At 42.2% G+C, this 20,788-nt stretch overlaps 2 protein-coding genes across 4 annotated transcripts; both read left to right on the top strand.

Moving 5' to 3' along the window:
- The first annotated feature begins 724 nt into the window (after window positions 1–724).
- LOC147883090 (O-fucosyltransferase 39-like) lies at window positions 725–14,734 on the top strand. Of its 3 annotated transcripts, XM_087400129.1 has the most exons (10): window positions 735–1,055; window positions 1,136–1,201; window positions 1,467–1,550; window positions 2,199–2,270; window positions 2,444–2,532; window positions 4,234–4,443; window positions 12,276–12,650; window positions 13,724–13,862; window positions 14,157–14,357; window positions 14,470–14,734. In XM_087400129.1, the coding sequence occupies exons 1-10, from the start codon at window positions 834–836 to the stop codon at window positions 14,689–14,691; spliced, it is 1,680 nt and encodes a 559-aa protein (XP_087256255.1). In that variant the 5' UTR covers window positions 735–833; the 3' UTR covers window positions 14,692–14,734. The 3 variants fall into 3 exon arrangements, with proteins under 3 accessions (XP_087256257.1, XP_087256255.1, XP_087256256.1); XM_087400131.1 differs by lacking the exon at window positions 14,157–14,357 and having other exon boundaries at window positions 725–1,055; XM_087400130.1 differs by lacking the exon at window positions 2,199–2,270 and having other exon boundaries at window positions 736–1,055.
- A 4,905-nt stretch (window positions 14,735–19,639) lies between these two features.
- On the top strand, window positions 19,640–20,480 carry MRPL11 (mitochondrial ribosomal protein L11). The gene has a single exon (XM_087399923.1). The coding sequence runs from the start codon at window positions 19,739–19,741 to the stop codon at window positions 20,186–20,188; it is 450 nt and encodes a 149-aa protein (XP_087256049.1). The 5' UTR covers window positions 19,640–19,738; the 3' UTR covers window positions 20,189–20,480.
- The last annotated feature ends 308 nt before the right edge of the window (window positions 20,481–20,788 follow it).

Genomic DNA, 20,788 nt, shown 5'->3' with positions numbered 1-20,788 from the left:
CTCTTTAAGATGCATGTCTTTACTGCTTAGATCTTGAATCAAATATTACTGCAAAATGTTATGAGTCTCTGTGTTTGATAGTTTGTTTTTATGATAGTTTTTACTCCCTTCCCTCTTGCCATAAACTTTGACGGATGAGAAGGGCCTAGAATGGGCTCTTTCGATTAAGAATATGTTGAGGCCATGGTAGAAGCGCTGAGTCCCTTTGAGAATCCTTATCCCTAAACACGCACTAAGGAGACCTACCCATATGATAGACCATCTTTTTTTTCCTTTCACCCCCACTCACACCCATGGCCAACTACAAGGGGCCAACTGCCGATGGCTTACGTTGACAAGCAGCAGAGGAACATCCTAAGGGAATTGAACGTGGGCAGCCACCTCAAATGCTAAAGCGCCAAAGCTAACATTGGTCTATACTAGCCTTCGGGAAAAAAAGGGCTCAACCTACTAGTTTTTGTTGAATGGAAATCAAATCGGCAAATTTGATTGACTCACAATCCAACCAGCTAAGCTATGCTAAGGTGAGGCTCTCTTTTCCAGAAGTGTGTAAATTCATCAACGCAGATGGAAGATCTTCGATTATGCTAAAATCTATGCTTGTGTTGATATCTGGCTTCAAAGGATTTGAGTTATATTTTTGCTAAAAACTTGCATTTATCAATGTTTTGGGGACATACTTCACCAACACAAATAGAGAGTCCATATGATAGACCATCTTGTCTTGATAGTCTAAATGTTTAAAAAAATGTGGCGGCGATAGTATAAAAGCTCACTCATTTGCTCCTTCCTCCAACTGAGCTCTTCTCCATCTCCATCTGATCCCTGCACTCATGGGACGCAGCAAGAGCTTGAAATTCAAGGATGGAATCCCTTCCCGTATCGATGAATTATCCCCACGTCCCCATTTCGTCGACAGCTTATCCCCCCCTCCATCTCAATTTTGGTTTTCCTTCTTCCTCTGGCTCTTGGTATTTGCCTCCGTCGCACTCTCTGGCTATCGTTTGGGCCAGGCACCTGCTGATGCCAGTATGTGGATCCATGAATTGTTCTCGGTATGCTTCATTGGCCATTTCCAATTGTTCCTCTCTCCTAACGGCAAGTGCATCCTTTTGACGTCTAATCGAAAGTGCAGGAGTACATTCCTCCAGGAGCGGTTCACACACATTTGATCCGTGAAAGAAGTCGCTCCCTTGTCGAGGTTTGCTATTCACCTTTTGAAGGATCAGTCGTTAAGTCACGTTCTTGAAAGTCATCTTACATTTTGTTAAATTTTGGTGTGCTTGTTGCTTGCACTCTGAAACGTTATTTTAAGATTTTAGCGTTGTCGCGTAGGCATGCTTTTTTCGTATTTTTTCATAAGTGACAGCACAGGATTTCCAATTCAGGTTCAGAGCTTGGAGATAGGAATCTCATGGTGGTGCTAATGCTTGTAATGTGCCTAACTCTTCATGCTCTTTTCTCAGAACACGTCAGAACTTCCTGGCATATGGGATCCCCCAAAATCCAATGGGTGGGCGCCATGTCTTGGAGAAATAGAGAATAAAATTGTAAGCAATGCTCTAACACATCCTTAACGTGACGGTGGCCATGTTTAGAGTGTTGTCAACTTAAATGAAACTGAAATGTTCCTAGCTTCTGATCAAGAATGCATGAGGTTGTTTTCATATTTCCTAGCTTCAATAGCACCATTTAGTTGGGCCATGGCTTCTTGTCATTGTTGTTACGAATTCGAAATCTCTTTTTCGATCAACGTCAATTTGATTGGAAATGTGGGTGCAAAGTTCTGTTTAGTTTCAAGCAAGAATGTGCGTGATGATTTGCTTATTGTTGTAACTACAGAATACAGTGTTGTTAGCTACACAGACTAAAGTCTCTGGCTATCGTTTACCTGCATTTGTCTGGTTTCCACGCTAAGGGGTGCCCCTGACTTTGATCTGCGCTCATAGGCCTCCTCTTCTTGAGTCTTGATACTCGTTCCAGCTTCTGAATTTCAACCGAGCATTCTTGGACGATGCATTGCTTGATATGGGGCTTATATTTAATTCTTAAAGATAATAGGATAGTTCATGACGTTTGACATTTTATACCATTACTAACTCATGTTATTTGATTAGATGACAAGAGGTTATCATATCTTTAAAGATAAGTTTGATGGGATGATACCATGACTCATTCGAATGATTAAAGCCTTGTAGGCGGTTCATGGCTTTGGATCAAGATACCTACAAGTCTTTTGTACAGGAGGTTTATTTCAGCTCCACATATGCGTGAGTACAAAATCCACGGGTAAAAAGAAATAGGAAAAAAAGAGAGATAGAAATTGCACTCATTATATTTGGTTTTGATAGTATCTTGGATGATTATGTTTCTCTATAAGGTTTCCTGTTTTGAAAGGAAAAAAGATGGAAATGAAACTCAACTGCATCGTTATTCGTTGTAGGTTTGTAATGCAGTGACTGTAGCGTGGCTGTTGAATGCTTCTCTCGTGGTTCCTCATTTTCAAGAATCTTCCGTTTGGAGGGATGCAAGGTGTGGCTTACTGGAGTATCACTATCATTCATAACTTAAAGATGATATTTTACTGTAGATGCATCTTTACACCTTTATGTTGATTCATGAATGTGAGGGCTGAGCGCGAGTGCAGTTTTGAATGCTGCAAAGACATCTGATGAACATGTGAACTGAGAGAATGAACAAATATATCTGCAAGCGTGAGATTTTGCTGCAAGGGCTCGCTCCCTTGTGATTTTGCTGCAAGGGTTCCTTGCTGATTTTGGATCAAGTGTTAGTGACCATGTATGGTACACGCTCGTGGGTAGAACTTGCAAATTCTCAGCTCCACTTGCAGAATGCCCTCAGATTGAAGAATGTGAAGGACGGCAAGATGGGGAAATGCCTTGACTGAATCGAAATCAATTGACGTCTCCTAAAGTGGGAGTTGCCTGATCAATTCGTATGTTCTTGCCTTGTTGCATTTACCCCTCTTCCTCCAATGTGGCAAAGAGAACGCAAGGCAGCACTTAAAATAAGAAGGAATTATAATTTATTTTTCTTCACGTTCAATATTGTTGTTTTAGGTTTGTGCTGTTGACCATGTGTAATTTTAATAATTGAAGGGTTACAACCCACCAACGCTTAAATTAGAAGGCCATAAAAAATCACTTTAATGTTTAGTACTATTGTGAGAGGTTTGTGCAAGTTGATCATATCTAGTTTAAGAAAAAGTGGCATCAGTGCCTGCCTAGTACCCGAATGAAACTTATAGGTGGTCACTAGAATGTGCACTGCTCTACATAACATCGCACACTCTTGTCTCAATTCCTGTATGCCAGTATTTACTAATTGTATATAAATTGGTGTGCGATTTAGTGTCAGAGAAGTCCCTACTCAAGGCTTGACTACTTGAACAAATTTACTGATGGAAGGAGAGCTCTCTTTTGTGAGAAGGTTTGATAGGACTAGCTTTATACTCTCTTTTGACATATGAATATAATCAATAATTTCTGCCTCCCCCCAAAAAAATAAAATCTCCTGTTAATCCTCTTATAATTATGTGTTTGGGCACTTGGGCTATGGTGTTTGGGTATGCGGTCATGAATTTGTCATGCCAAAGTGTTTGATATGGTGTTCCGATTCAAAATCGTGTTCAGGTACTGCACCCCTGACCTCAGTATTTTTGCTTCTTTGTATTGCGATTTCTTCACCCCGGAGGAAGCCTCTTTGGCTCAGGTCTACATAACACCTTAGAATGTTCACATTCCAATTCGCATCCATTTGTTCTTCTTATCTTTTCTTTAAAAATGCAATCTCTGCTTTTGATGCCTTCAAATTTATCCATGCATAGCTTGAAACCATTTCGTAAAACAGAAATCCCCTTTCCAGTGGCACTTGTCTAGCGTGCCTATATTGTTCCTCATTTCTTTGATTTTCCTGAAGGCCTTGTGCATACATTTTATGACCTCATTTATTTTATGACTAGCATATAGGTCATGCTGATGCAATTTCGTTCCCAAATGAATGATAAATTAGAAAGAACAGTAAGGGGGGAAGTTTTATCTTTGTGTTGACTCTGAAGTTGACGCTCCACAAAGGCAAATCACCTCCTTGGCCTTGCTCAGATACACATCCCCTCACACACACACGCGTGTGCGCACGCACAGAGAGAGAGAGAGAGAGAGAGAGAGATTTTCAAGCGTGGGACTGATTGTGAATGTGGTGGATTGTAAACAGTGATTTTCGTGACATATATGATATTGATCATTTTTTATCATCATTGAAGAAAGAAGTGCACATTGTTCGCCAGCTTCCTCCTGAATTTGGATGGAGTACCCCTGAGTACTATGACAAGAAGTGCGTAGAGCGACCTAACTGCTTTTTCTTTGTGCCAAAACATGCAAGGAAGGAGTGGTACTTTGAAAATGTTCTTCCAATTTTGCAAAGGTATGATGTATTAATGAATTAACTTTTGGCTTTCACCTTTGGTAGTCTTTCTGGTAATGTTATCTGATCAGTTTCAGCTGAATAAGGAACAAGTAAGAGTGTGTACATGGCCACATTTTGGTGTAGATTTAAATGTGACTAGATCTCAAAAATTCCACAGAGATCAAACAAGTTGGTCTTTCAAACTTGATATCTAATTAGATATGTGACTTGCACCCAGCTATGGGCATTATGGTCAGTGATGATATAAGTAATGAGGTCAACCATGCCTGCTCTATGCAGGACATATTCTTAATTAATGAGTGGGAGTTTCGTTGAAGTCAATTTCGTAATATGATCTAAAATTTTGGAAGAATGTGAGCAGATATAGTTTGCCTCGTAATTTAGAGAGCGGATTGTGCTGATGGGAACTCAACTGTTGCTTTGCTTACTATCTATTTATTGTGCTTTTTTTTGGGCGTTTTTTTCCATGCCTCTTGATATTTCTTTCATGATACAAAAAAAGAATTGGGGGTAAAAGTCAGATTCTTTATCCGTTACTGTTGGCAATTCAAAGAAGGCGAGGTACTTTACCAATTCAAAGAAGGTGTACTAATGGGAACTCAATATGATGACAGTCAATTGGAGTGTACAAAGGTGCATGGAGAGAGAGAGAGAGAGAGAGAGAGAGAGAGAGTATATTAGAGTCTACGGAAGACCAAAAGGTCTATGAGACTAAAGAAACCAAAATCAGTTAAGGGCTGAGAGTCCATCAAAACAGCGTGTCAGTTAAGGACTGAGAGTCCATCCTACTGTCTTAGAAGACTTGTGTATTACATCAGGTATAGACTGAGTGTCTCCACATCTGCGTTGGTATCTTAGCTGATTTGAAATCCTTAATCAGAGCAATACCTTCCTGATATACCGCCCACTTGTCATTCTTTAGAGCTTCCTGTACTTTTTGAAGTTCAGAAGCCTTCATCTTAAGTTGTCGAGGAGTGAGATCTTCCGCTATCCATATCTTGGTGCCTTTCAAGGCTTTGGTTTGCCAACCTATCCTTGGGCATCTTGAATGTGATGATGGCATGATTTTGTGGTGTGCGTTGAATGCCTCAACTACTGCAGTATCCCAAGTGATCCTGGGCATAGCGCTCAATATGTTATGTAGGCGTTGTTGAAATGGTAAAAGAACTTTAAAATCCTCACTTCGCCAATGCTCTGGTAACCCCCCAATCCCCATAGTAAGTGCAACTTTCTCCCTAGCTTTCTCCTCCTTAAGCACTAAATCCACATGTTTGCTAAGCTTTGATTTGACCTCATGCGAAATCAAATTATCAAGCTTGGAAACGACATGTGAAGGAGATTCACTCAGAAGGAGATTCACTCACACATTGGTGGACAGCTGCTTGAATGCTAGATTGTTTCTCGAGCTGGGCCTCGAGTGCAGCTAGACACTCGAGTACCCAGTCCATTTTGCATTTTTTAGTTCACGATTCTCTTATTCGAGTATCGATTCACTCTTGCAGACTCAAAGCATGCTTTAGTTCATCTTGCCTTGTTCGGGTTGCAACCGGAGAGGCTCCTATGGAAGAACTCAAAGCTTGTGCAAAGGATTTGACCTTTGTTTTGGTCATGTTGAGGAGAATAGTCAATGTTCTATATGTCCGTCAAAAGGACAGTGTTAGGTTCCGTCAGTTGAAGATGAAGATGAACCTCGCTCTCGAAGTCCTTTGACCTTCTTGCAAAGAAAAAATCCAATGCAGCCACCAATGCTAGACCTGGAGGAGTCGTCTTAAGCCCCAAAAGGGCGGCTCATTTTCAAGGTAGTGTGTTGGTATAGTTGAGTTGAACAGACCCTCGTTTCAAGCTATAGTCATTGAGCAGCATTGGTGAACGACATGGTAATGAGCTGCTACACAGGGTGAGCGACTGAAGAGTCCCTTCAGCTGGACAAGGTGGGCGGCTCCATTTTTTGCCTCACAAGCTAAGCATTGGACGATCTGGGCTGTTTTCAGTCCCTCGAGCTGAGCGAGCTGGGTGGCTCCATCTTTCGCCCCACAGCTCCTTCGGGCTGAGCGTTGGACGATCTCGGCTGATTTCAGTCCCTTGACCTGAGCAGCAAAGATTCAAGCTAGGGTTTTGCTTTTCAGCTAGTGTTTCGGGCTTCATGGAGAGCTGCTCCATGGCTGGGCTAATGCCCATGGCTGAGCCATGGAGCTCGACTCAGCGAGGACTTGAAGGGGTTGAGTGTTGGATGAGTGTCACATGCACCCCTGCACTTTGGTGCAATGTGACACACTGGCTACATCGACAAGTGCGTAATAGTTCCCTAATAGGAGATTTTGTCGTGTGATGTGACCCCTTTTTGAGCCTTAGTCCAGGGACAGTTTGGCACAAGCTACATAGGTCAGTCTCTCAGCCTTAGGTTAAGTCAGACAGTCGGTCTTGTTCACTACTAGTACCCAATGGAGAATAGTAGGTAGTTAGTGTTTCCATCTGAGGTTAGGTTAGGTCCTACAAAGGCTGTCTTTAAACTCCGTGGCAAATGAGCCTGGTTGGCTGGCTACCCAGCCCCTATAAATAGGGCACTTGCTGCCTCTCATTCCTCACTCAGCTCCTCCTGCCTTCAGCACTCCTACAGCTCCCCCCTCGAGCAGCCTGACACTTTCAGAAGTTGGCCTCTGACCAGCCTCAGCTCTTGGCCTTAGTTCAGCCCTCCTGGAAGGTGTCTATGCAGCACATCAGTCGGGGATTTGGAGCAAACGGAGTAAGGTTTGGGGTATTGTTTCAGCAGCTCTTTACAGTTTTGCACAGCTCACTTCTCAGCTCTAAATTTCAGTTCTCTCAGCTCTCTTTAGAATCTATTACTCCTAGCTTTCACTCTCTCACGCAGTAACCTTGCATCCCGGTGGATAGCACAAGCCTCTTCCTTGCCTTGCAGAAGTGCCCTACATTGTCAGTGTGGACAACATCAAGATCTCGGTATTGGTCGGCGTTGCCTCTCAGGTCTTTGGTTCTGCAATAAGTGTGCACAGTGTACTCTCCAGAAGCGTGTTTCTGTGCTCTCTCGAAGAGTGTTATTTGTATTTCTCCAAGTATACAACAAATTCTCCCATGATTGGGGGAGGGGGCCCTCAGTGGTTACAGGGACCCAATCGGTTGTCGACTCCATTCTCTTTCTACCCTTATCTCCGTTCTCTCTCTCTATGGTGCATAATGCTAACTCCTCGCTAAAGGTTTAAAGAAGGTCTTGTTGTGATTACACGATCATATTACCATTGCATGTTACATTGGTATCAGAGCTTTGGTCTGTATCCAGCTTGACTACCGCAAGTGTATGGTTGTGTTGAGATCCGAAAAGGCCACACAATTAAGCGCCATGGAAGGGTCGGGAAAAGATGTCAACTTTGAAGACTATCAAGAGGAGAAAGACTACCAAAAAGATATGCTTCCGCTAAATGCTCAAGAAATGATGGCGAATCTTCTGGAGCAGAATCGGGTCCTCCTACAGCAACTCGAGGAACATTCATCCCAGCTAGAAGAAATCAGAAGACAGCTAAACCAAACAAAACAACGTCTGGAGGAAGAAAGAGGAACCAAAGATTTTGAAAAAATGCTCTTAGTGATGCGTGAGGAACGCAAGAATGAGGAGGCACTGCGACGCCTAGAGCTCGCCCAAGCAAGAGGCAACAAAAGCTAGACCGAGAGGTGATGCTTCTCCAACACAAACAGATGTTAGCCACTATGCAGGCAAGTTTGAGCGCGGCAGCAGTTACCGTCATAGCTTCGTCATCGACAAAGGTAACACACTCACCTGGTCCACTCCAAATTTTGCTAAGTATGATGGTAAGTGTGACCATTCAGCTATTCTTCAGTTCATTCATGAGTTCCTAGCTCATTTTCCATTAGCGCAGATTCAAGATAAGCAATACAAAGTCCACCTAGCAGCCCCTCATCTTACCGTGAGGCGGCTACTTGGTGGCAACATTGGGCTAATAAGCATACGAACTGTAACATGCAACGGTAATCTGATCGTGTAATTCACAGCAAGACCTTTAAACCTTTAGCGAGGAATTAGCGTTTACACCATAGAGAGAGAAGGAGATGAGGGTAGAGAGAGAGTAGAGTCGACAACCGATTGGGTCCTTGTACCCACTGAGGGCCCCTCCCCCAATCAGGGGAGAATTTGCTTTTATACTTGGAGAACTGGGAAATACAAAGAACACCCTTCGAGAGAGCACAAAAAAGGCGCTTCTAAAGAGCTCACTATGCACAGGTATAGCAGACCCAAAGACGTGAGAGGCAACGCCGACCAATACCGATACCTTGATGCTGTCCACACTGACGATGTAGGAGGCTTCTGCAAGGCAAGGGAGAGGCTTGTGCTGTCCACCGAAACGCAGGGTTACTGCCTGAGTGAGAGAGTGAAAGCTAGGAGTGATAGATCCTACAAGAGAGCTGAGAGAGGACTGAAATAAAGAGCTGAGAATGAGCTGTGTAAAACTGTAAGAGATAACTGAAAAGAGATGCTGAAACATACCTCAAACCTTACTCCGTTTGTTGTCCCGACTTCCCGTCTGATGCGTTGTGTGAACACCTTCCGAGAGGGCTGAACTGATGCCAAAGGCTGAGGCGGGTAAGAGGGCCACTGGTGGTGAGTGTCAGGCTGTTCAGAGGGGGCTGAGCAGGAGCTGTAGGAGGCTGAAGGAGGGGGGGAACTGAATGAGGAAAGAGGGCTTGGTGGGCCCCTATTTATAGGGCTTTTGGGGCTGGTTGGCTGGCCCCATAAATGGCAGCCCTAGGCCCCATAAAGGTAGCCCTAGGCCCCATTGATGCAGCCTAGGGAGGGGTGCAGGGTAGCCTATAAAGGCAGCCCTTCCCCAAGGATGACCTTTTGTTCTTCAACTGAAACCTAAATCTATAAAGACGTCTACATTTGTCATTACAAGTTGCATTAGTACCAGTACTCTGAAGTAAGAGGTGTCCCTAACTGTCTTAAATCAAGCTTAAATTATAGGTATCAGAATTAGACAATGGACTCTAGGTAATGGTCAATTCAAATTCAATTGGACCAAAAAGTACCCTACATTGTTCAAAATGTATTGTGCTAACAAGGTGACTCCTTGAATAGGTTTCCCCATTTAAACAAGAAAAGTGATGCTCACATCGTCTTGCCCTTCAACTAGGAAAGTCTTCATGTAGCTAGATATAAAGCAATAAGGATTCCAAAGCCCCGCAGCAGTTAAACAACACAACGGGTAAGGATCATCAGAAGGACAACGAGTACCAAAAGAACCACGGCCAAGCGTGTGGTCAAAAAGAGGAGTCTAAGCCAAAGATGACTCCAGATGAGAAGGCTAAAGCGGGCATTACGGGAGGCTATCTACAGCCCGACGGACAGAAGTGGTACCACCAAGAACATCGTTGCTTTCATTGCCACCACATCGCTGTTGGACTAAGGATTTTTCTAGTAGTTCTCACAAGTTTTGGCGGACTACTTGGAAGCAATGAACCTACCGCCAAGTTAAGGAGGGAATGTCACATGCACCCAAGTGCGCCCCTGCACTTGGGTGAAATGTGACATACTGGCTACATGGACAAGTGCGTAATAGTTCCCTAATAGGAGATGTTGTATGCTGTGAACCCTTTGTGAGCCCTTGTCTAGGAATAGTCAGGCACAAGCTACATAGGTAAGTCTCTTAGTCTTAGATCAAGTTAGACAATCAGTCTTGTTCACTAGTATCCACTAGAGAACAGTAGGTAGTAAGTGTTTCCATCTGAGGTTGGGTTAGGTCTAGGTCATAGCCTAGGATAGGAGCCCCAGAGGGGCCGCCAAAGGCTGGCCAAATGGACCTGAGGCAAGCAAGGAAGGCAGCCTGCCCACAAAACTCCCTGGCAAATGAGCCAGGGAAGGGCTTTTATAGGCTAAGGGGCAGCAATTAGTCGGCTGTAGGCGACTGCTTAGTCGGCTCAGCCAGGCTGGTTGGCTGACTCCCCAGCCCCTATAAATAGGGCCCTTGCTGCCCTCTTATTCCTCACTCAGCTCCTCCTGCCTTCAGCACTCCTACAGCTCCCCTCCTACCCCTCTTGAGCAGCCTGACACTTCTAGAAGTTGGCCTCTGACCTGGCCTCTGACCAGCCTCAGCTCTTGCCTCATTTCAGCCCTCTTGGGAGGTGTCTACGTCTCACGTCTTTGGTTCTGCAATACGTGTGCACAGTGTACTCTTCAAAAGTGGGTTTCCGTACTCTGTCAAAGAGTGTTATTTGTATTTCTCAGTTCTCCAAGTAAAAAGCAAATTCTCCCCTAATTGGGGGAGGGGGTCCTTAGTGGTGTCATGTGCACAGATTGGTATCAGACGTGTACTGCAGTACACAAGACTAGCTCAGGTAGCCTGGGGAGGCTTAGGGCTAGGAAGGCTTGATTCTCGGGTTGAGTGGCAAGGGTACGAACCAGATTTAGGTCTTCGCTATTTTTGGCACATTGGGCCCGAGTCTATATAATGGGCCCAGAGGTTCAGTTCTCAGAGAGCCGATGGGGGCAAGTTTTGTTCCCAGGTGCTAGGTTTGATCCTGGATTGAGTCGCAGACGTGCACCTGCATCTTAGTGTAGCCCAAGGCCCAGCAGCAAATCTGAGGCCTTTAGGCGCCACCTGGTGGTATGGGACACCAGGCTGGTTAGGGTCTGGTTGGGAGTTCGTACCAGTAGCTCAGCTCGTGGCTCAGAGGGGACATCTCCTGATTCAGGATCGCATCCCGTAGATGTCAGGGTTGGGTGGTGAGCAGCCTACTCAGATTCCTCACGTTTGGTGTGTTCTTGTGTTTGCTTGTAGATCAAAGGTTTCAGGATTGCTGGGGACGTGACGTGTCAGTTGGTATCAGAACCGTTTGAGCGAGTTAATGTGAATCAAACGGGGTTGACACAACAATCCAAGGGATTCAGACTTCACTCTCACTTTTGACTAGCACTGTACAAGCGCTCACGCAGGCGGATGCTTTGGCTTCAGTGTTAGGTTTGAATATCACTCGAGATCCTTATCCCAGAGATCAGAAATCCTGAACCAAGGAGGTGGTTGACACTTGGTTGCACAAGTGGCAAGTACACTTCCAGTTTCACCCTTACCCAAATATCAGCCTGTTCAGTTTGAGTGTTGTAGGCAGTCCTACCTCCCCCAGAGGCATTGTGGCTGATGGAATAAGATTTGGAGGCCAAGAAATCTAGTTATAAGACAGTATAAAGCATAAGATACTCCTTAACTGTGCAGAAGGTTAGACCAGAAAGAGGGAAAGCTGAATGTGAATGAGGGTTAGTTATTAGAGGCACTTTAGAGGCATACCAAGTGAAAGCTTTTGTTGAAAGTCTGATTCAACTTGAACTCACAGTTGAAAAATGATAAATTCGTTATTTTGTGATTCAATCTTGAGGAAGTTGCTGATTGTAGGGCAAGAATGAGTCTTATTTATTCTTGGTGTTTTAAGAAACTGTCATTAATTAACTTGTCATATATGTACCTGTAATGCGATGGGCGCCAAACTTAGAAGGCAGGGGTAATTGAAGTCACATGTCTATTATTTGACTTTAAAATTATATTTCAAATCATGCATTACTTGAATATAATAATTCTGAGCATTAGGAACTAAGCGGAAAGGCTTACGTTATTATTTTTGAGTGATAGATTAGCAAGATTATGTTGGCTTTTCAAAAGCTCCAGTATAATGATATCGAAGCGTTGGAAAGCTTGTTCTTCATCTTTCCATCAAAATGGAGTAGGAAGTTCAAAATCATCTGAGTTGTTACTCGACAATCTGTTGGCATGCATAGTCATGTTGGGTTCTGTTTTCTGATGCTTTTGCAGTTATGGGGTGGCTGCACTGGATAGGTTTCATCACAGGCTAGCATTTGAAGGACTGCCTGATGATGCCACAAGATTGAGATGCAAGACCAACTTTCATGCACTTAAGTTTGTACGACGTATTGTTGGTTTTGGACACCAACTGGTCACACGCATGCAAGCAAAGGCAAGATTCCTGCAAAAATCATCCAAAAATCTTTTGTTGGGGAAGGATAGCTATGCTAATAAAACAAAACCATTTGATAAAGAGGAGTATGGACCTTTTATTGGCCTTCATTTGAGGTTTGAGAAGGATATGATTGCACATTCAGCATGTTACTATGGTGGAGGGAGAGCAGAGCAACGAGCCCTTTCATCATATCGCCGTAAAACTTTCAAGTATAGTATTCCAGCATCCTGAATCTTTTGATCATATTTTGGACTTCCCATGAGTTATCATTGTTTCTGTCTGAATAAGGGACCTTACCCTGAAATTTGTCTTCTCGGAAAGGTGAAATGGGGGACCTTGGCTTAAAAATTGTTTTCATAAACGATGAAATGCAGCTTGCAGGGAGGCATGGCCTACTTTCTCTGTGCCCTGTCATGCATCCACATATTTTTGGTATGGCTTTTGGATTTCTTGAAGTAGAACTTTTATGTAGATGCTGACCCCTATGTTAGGATGTTTGAATCCGTTAAGTGCATGCCACTTGCTTGGGTCAAGATGAGTTAAGTTTTTGTCCATGTTGCAGCCTGCTGGTATTGCAATAATTCTTTCTATCTTAAGGTGCATTGCCCTATCAGCTAGATTTAGATGCTTGTCTGGGAGAGACTAAAATGTAACTGTTTAGTCTTCACAAGCAGGTGTGGCTTGAATGAAGAGATTTTGGATTACTTTCTCCTTTAGTGCTAGCCTGTCATGGCCGAGTCTGCCCTTCTCCTGTGGAGTGTTGACAGAAACTCAATACGAAGACTTTGTATTAATGGATGCTCAAGTATAAGTGGGTGTGTGATTTTGTATGTGTGAGAGGCTAGAGCATATGTTTATACTATGGTCTACACCCACTGTTGGGCGTTGATGACATCAGTGGGGATGTCATAGTAGCTAGTCCCTGCTATGCATGATGGAGTTTATGGTTTTCAACCTTATGAGTGACTATCATGAGATTGAAACTGCACTATGTTGTGTTTTTAGAGGATGATTTTGGGCATGTTCCTGGTTTCATTTAGATATATTCTTTGGAATGGATGCCAAATCTATCCCACGCATGTGACAAGGATATCCATGTCCCTTGAGCGGATGAACTGGGAAGAGGCCATAAATCTCCAAAGCTTTGATGCACTCTTTAGGCTTTATGATTATTGTGAATAGCTCTTGCATGTGATTATGTGAAATCATATTTTACAAGTGTCACACATTTAATGATGATTGATTACCTAACATTCAGATCCTTTTGCTATCTATACTGTAGAAATGTCGTGCCCAAGGCTCGATTTTCCTCTGAGTACTTGAGGAGAAATGGAAGCTGTCCGTTGACACCAGAAGAAGTTGGTTTATTGCTTTCTGGACTGGGCTTCAGGAATAGTACCTTAATATACGTGGCGGGAAAGGTATATCCTTAAACTAGTGGCATTGCTGGTGCCTTTCAGGGTCTTGTATGCAATTATATAGATATCATGGGTTGCGAGTTTATTTTAGAACAATATTTGTTGCTGTGAACAGCAATGGAAAAGATGTAGCAAGCATAACGAATTCAGTCTTTATATCTAACTGGCCTCATAATGCAGTAGAACTTGGTAGAGACTATTTGGAACTAGAAATCGATCATAAAGAAATGAATTTACAGTACAGAATAATTAGCACATGCCAAGAATAACAAGCACATGCTAGTGCAATATTTGCAGGGTTCATATGGTGGGGCGCCAAGGATAAGGCCCTTACAAGAAATGTTTCCACACATGGAGAACAAATTCTCATTAGCTTCAAAGGATGAATTGCAATGGTTTCTTCCATTTTCCCATAGGCTGGCTGCTCTGGACTTTGTTGTTTTGCTGAACAGTAACGCTTTCTTGTCCAATTCAGCTGGCAATTTTCCAAATGTGCTTGTAAGTAATGTCACAGAATTTTAGACCTTGCAACACTGGGAAAATGGAAAAATGTTTATTGATGTATGAAGTCTCTCTCTTCTGCAAACACTGATAAATCCTTTGTCTGCAGACCGGACACAGAACTTTTATCCGCGCAGGAAAATCCGTGCATCCAGACAAAGCAGCTCTATTTTCACTTTTCTCAAATACTTCCATGAATTGGGATGATTTTGCCTCGGCGGTAAAGTTTAGACACCAGGATCGTTTTGGTGCAACATATCCTCGAAAGGAAAGATATTCAATATTTCGGTATCCTGCTCCAGATTGCATGTGTCAAGGGATAAACACTTGATTGGGATAATACCACAGCGTGAGGAATTCATGCAGGTTGCATAAGTGCAATTATAAGGAGAGCAATTGACCTCTTGCTTCTTTGTATACAATGACTTGGTTTCATCTTAGACCAATAAAAATATGCACTCTTTTCAACCACCTCTGAATGTAGTTCCATCATCTGTGAACCTCAATACACTACCAGAAAGGTGAAAATGCGATTCTATTTTAACCCCACAGAATGAGTAGGAAATTGAGTCGATGTGAGGGCGTAGCCTTCGACACACTACATAATCAATGAGCCCATATTACTACTGAATCATAAGGAGCATGAACAAGTGAGGGAATTGGCACTAGCGACTTGAGAGGAAAATCCTTTAGGGTCACCTTCGTCAAGTCCTTACTACAGTCATCCCGTCCCCTCAAATCAGTAACACAACAAAAAAACAGACTGGAAGGCCAATCTGGCTGCAATTTGTTCATGAGCTTGCCCAAGAATGACAGTTCTATGGTGTTAAGTTGGAATCTGTGGGCTACAACCTATAAATCCTACCATCATTTATGTCCTAAGTCCCACAGATTCATCCAAAGACTTGCACCTCTATTGTTCAATCTCCTTGAGATCCTAGGGCTGACCTTACAGGGAGCTACTCCATTGTGGTAAGGAAAACTGTGGAGCTATATGTTGGAGGCATCACCCTAGACCCGTTGTCACCCTTCCAAAGGGACGTTTAAAATTCTCTTCTATGACACAATAAGATTATGCATAATTTTTAGTCCTGTCCTTAAAGGTTGAAACAAGATGAATTTCATTCATGTGGCTTGCCGAGAGAGAGAGAGAGAGAGAGAGAGAGAGAGAGAGAGAGAGAGGGGGGGGGGGGAGAAAAAGATGGGATGCAAATAGCAAGAAGGAAGAAAGAGAGAAAGAGGGAGAAAAAGATGGGATGCAAATAGCAAGTGCAGCTTGACCCAATCATAACAAGTTGAACAAAATTCAAAAGGCCTACCCTAGAAGTTGAGAGAGAACAAGGTGAATTATATTCACTAGGCCTGCCCTTTTGCCTTTAATAAAATTATTAAAGTGTTGTGTAAACAATCGAGTGATCTAACTAGTAGGCAAAGTTTGTTCCATACATAATATTTTGTATGTTGCTATTTGTCTAAATATGGTATATAGTGGATCCATATATAGTTGTTGCTGAACTTATTAATTGTGTCATTTGTATGGAGCTGGGGAGATCGCTTAAGATCTTATCATAGTAAAATTGGGCGTTTTACTTCACTTTGAGCAACTATTTCTTTGGAGAGTTACATCTAGATTACATTGTCACGATTGAAAACGTGTTGACATAGCTAACCTTTAGGAGCAACTAGATTTGGTCTTCATTAAGATTGTTGAAAATTTTTAGACCTTTGGTGAGGTGCAATTCATATTATACAATGTCACTTGCAAGAAAAACATGCAATCCATTGCATTAAATATACTAGACACTTGCAGTCTACCTTTTGCAAGTGTTTAGTGCTCATATCCAGCACATCGGCTATAGAAATCAAGTTCTCTATGTGACACACAAGGGTTAAGTTGGAAATTATTGGAATTAATCAAAAAGAGATTGCTAAGTAGCTTCTAATCGTTTACAGGTAGTGGGGACTTTGACCATCATGGGGGTCAAAGCATTTTATGAAAGTGCATGTGCTACTTGCAAAGGAAACAAAATGTCTAGGGACTCAAAAAAGGTCTATTGCTTGGCTTGTGACAAACCATCTAACTTGATTAACATCCCAAACGATAAGGATCTCATAACCATAGCTAAGGGATCATCCATCGAGGTGAAACTGAAGGATGTGGTTGTGGACAAAGTTTTGAAGCTGCCTCAACCATTTGTAGATTATTTTCCCTAGCAACACACACTTGGGGAAGCAAAGTGACTTCTTGCCTTGATGTAATGAAAAAGTGTTCTTATGAAAAATCACTTTGTAAACTTCTTGCCTTTGCAATAAAGACTTAACTTCAATCCTTGTTCTATTGCTTCAAAATTGCTACATTACATTGCCCATTGCATTAAATAATCAAATTATTCATCATATTTATTTCGGAAAACCTATGGAACATATGATAAGAAAGGGTTCTATTTACATGGACACTGATTTCCTAGCAAAATTTCCACATAATAGGTGTGTTTTATTTTGCATATCATATTCTCTCAACTTCCAAATATCCACTCATTCTTTTATAAAATTAAATCCAACAAATTGAAGGATTTAATAATATCAACAAGTATGGGCTTCAACGAATGGAAGAAATGTTTCAAGGATCCAACCTTCGAAAGTATCTACCCAAACATTTAGAAATTTGAAACTTACCTTCACTATCTAGAAGATATAAACTTCTTATTAAGTCCTTTTGATTCTTTTTCCTTATCTACACCGGTTGGCACATATGTATTTTGGTTAAAGCTATTTTATGAGAACAACAAAAAGAGGGACAAAATGTATGAAAAATTAAATTCGATTGGAGAAAATTTATCCATACAAATTGTAATCCAATGTCCAAAAACGAATGTTTACCCATGCAAATTTGTAGAACACTCCAAAAAAAGAAAAAGATGGTTTGTAGACATGGAAGATTGATTTTGTGCTACAAAAAGGACAAACAAAACTTAAGGAAATCAAAGATGCTATTCAACAAAGCTACCCTTCGCACAACATATCTCTTTCCAGCATCAAGCGCAAGGTGCTAAAAATAAAACAAGCTACGAATGAGGCTCATGGCACAAGCAATCCATGACAAGTATAGGCTATAGATCTACAAATCATGCCCATAGCTAACTTTTCTCTCTTATTTTCTTTTGCAACTCTAAGAAATATGACTCTCGTATGTTTTCCATTAACACAGTTCTCACAAAAATCCAAATCAACGCTTCAAGCTTGGAAATAGCTTTCTTGAGTAAAGAATCTAGAGTAAGTCAAAACATCGAGCGACTGTTCAAACGAGAGCATCGTTCGAGTGGCACATTCTACAATTTTTGGATATCATGTCATTTCTTGGATGATTATGATGAAGTGAGTGACACACCTCCAACATTTATAGACAGAGAATTATTATCATAAAGAAGGACATACCCCATAGTTGCTCAATTAATATTACTTTCATTTTTATTTAACACGGTAGAAGACAATAAACATGAATAATATTCTCTTTCTTAAATGATTGTTTTCTTAAACATACACTTAAAAGATTAACCTATGCATAAAGCAAAATAAGAGGGCACAGTCCGTGCCTAATAGCACTACCCCTCTGGTTCCAACATGAAAATGGCAACCATTTACTCAAGCGTTATTCTTTAATCTACAAAACTTTAAATCTGAGGGATAATAGGAATGCTGACTCTTCATATAATGAAGGCATTGGTAAGAAAGGATAACAGGCACTCTAGTGGATGTCGACTGTTGACAGCTTTTAATCTATTTTGTGGAGATGTACATGGTCAAGAGCATCAAAGTTGCTCATCTGGGGTAATTGATATAAGATCTACTGTCCATTTTTATCGAGCGCAGCTAAAGCTGAAACCAACATCATGTTTTGTAAAGAGGGAAAATATTAGAAGAAGTTAGATCTCAGTCAAAGAAGATGGAAGGGCATTTAAACATCCATTGAATTGGAGAAAAAAACAAATGCATTGCATCTCCCTTCGCTTGCAGATTTCAAGACTTCATCATTGCATATATCAGTTGTGTTTGCCTTTGTGATCGTTTGAAAGTGTGGAATCGCAAGGGCGAAAGACAGACAACATACATGTGGAGAAAAATGATGGTGCGTAGGCTGTTGTTGTGCTACCATGTTGGGATCATAGAACACCCCTCCAAGCGAAGTGGGCTTGGGAGCTCCAATCATGGGGCAAGTCCCATTGTATTCGTCTTCTTGTTTTAAGGATTTGAAATTCAACAACGGTTTCATCAAGGTAGCAAAGCTTTTCGAGTCAAATGCAAGAAAGACCACATGCCTTATTTTCTATTGCTCACCTTCGGCTCCTCCTGAGGAATGACGTCCATAAGGAAGTCGAATATATCTCCCGTGTTGATTGCACCTGCAATGTCATTTCGTTGAAGAGTCCTCCAAAATAAGATCACAAAAAGATAGTCGTTAAATTGCAAAATATCATAGACACAATCGTGAGAAACATCCTCATTGAAAAAATGCTCCAAATCTCTCGCTACAAAGATCAGCAAAACCCAAACATAGATGCCCATGAGCACATTTGAATCCAAGGATGAACTTGCTCTGAGAATCATTTACGTTTAAAAATTGCAAAAATGAGATGCTACATGCCACACAAATTGCAAAAATGAGATGCTACATGCCACCGTGAGTAAAAATAAAGCATTACAATGCAAGTGTAGTGATAATCAAAGTTCAATAAAGTGAAACCTTAAAGAAATTTCAATAGTGGAACGATGCACATTAAGTAGCAGAATGCAATGGAGGGACGGCTTACCAACTTTAGCAAATAGAACATAGAACAAAGCCGCAACGATCGATGTAGGGACATAAGAGAATATAGCACCAAACTTACCTGCACATCTTGAAAGAGTTATGATTACAACAAAACAGACCACGAAAAGACAAATGAGCTTGCATGGAGCACTGCCTGGAGAGCTTGCATGGGTAGGGAGAGGCCATCGGGAGGCCTTTCCCTCATATGAAAGTGGCAAGCGGTGAAGCCGCGATTCACTTTCATATGAGGGAGAGGCCAACCCATGGCTTCTCCTCGGCCGGGGCAGGGAATTGACACATGAGCAATTAAAAGGTTGATGTGATGAGCAAGTTAGGAAGCTTTTGAGACTTAGGAAAGTGCTTTGGTATGATGGATGGGGTGGATAGGTAAACTTTTGGCACATCACTCAGCTCAAGAGAGCCCCAACGGTTGAGGTGAAAGGGTATAGTAGGCAATATATATATATATGTCATTGCACACTACGTTTGTGGAAGCCAAGATGGCACCCAAGAAATAGAAGAATCCGTGTGGGTGCAGTGGGAAAAGCAGCAGCACGACCAAACTCGGATTATGGCCGCAAGGCAAGTGTCAGCTCTCATCCGGCTTACCGTCCTGGCAGGCCAGGCCAAGGCCGCCGCTCCGGTCGGCCCTGCCCTCGGGCAGCATCGCCTCAATATCATGGCTTTTTGTAAGGATTTCAATGCCCGTACGCAGCACATGAAACCCGATGTTCCCATGTCTGTGATCGTCACCGCTTACAAGGATAACAGCTTTGAATTTACTGTGAAGTCGCCTTCTGTCTCTTATTTCTTGAAGAAGGCGGCCGGGTTGCAGCTAGCCAGTCGCAAGCCTGGCCACCAGATCGTGGGGCAAGTCACGATGAAGCATGTTTATGAAATCGCCAAGATCAAGCAGACCGACCCTTTGTGCCAGTACCTGACTTTAGAAGCAATTTGCAAAATGATAATGGGCACGGCGAGATCCATGGGCATAGAGGTAACGAAAGAGCTGGAAAAGTGAAGGCCTTACAGCTCTGGTCAATTTCCTGACCAGAGATTCGTCTGCTTTTGACTCGAGTTCCTAAAAATGGACGTATTATCACGCAGGCGAACAAGCATAATGGACCGTGGTTCGGTTCCTCTCGCAAAACGTCCAGATTACGCATATTTCAACTTTGTTGTTGTCTGGTTGGTTGTCGGATTTGCGTAGTTGGATCAATCGCATTCGATACATTGATCAGTGCATACAACATCAAAATTGAATTTTGACCCCAGTTAATGCATGGAAAGAAACCCTTGCCTCTTAACTTCTTGTATGCAGAGAAATTGTAGCACTCTAAACTACCTGTTTCTTTAAATCTTTCTTAAGAACTGTGCTGCCTGCATGTATGTCTCATTTTTGCTCACAAGCAACAATGCTCTTTCCTTTTAGTGTACTTCAATTTGACCTTGGGTAAGATCAACGCAAAAGTCGAAAGAAAGTGAGACATGACATGTCATAGTTGAGGATATCATGTAGTTACATTTGGAATGTACATTCAGGATTGTTCCCTTTGTGATGACATAATATCTGCTGCGATGCTTGTAATGTGTAGTTGTCCTTCAGAGAGTTGTTTTGGGT

This window comes from Dipteris shenzhenensis, chromosome 28 (genome assembly GCF_047967505.1).
Source record: "Dipteris shenzhenensis isolate YYH24624 ecotype China chromosome 28, Dip_SZ_1.0, whole genome shotgun sequence".
Taxonomy (NCBI): domain Eukaryota; kingdom Viridiplantae; phylum Streptophyta; class Polypodiopsida; order Gleicheniales; family Dipteridaceae; genus Dipteris; species Dipteris shenzhenensis.
This window is presented reverse-complemented; position numbering and strand designations above follow the sequence as displayed.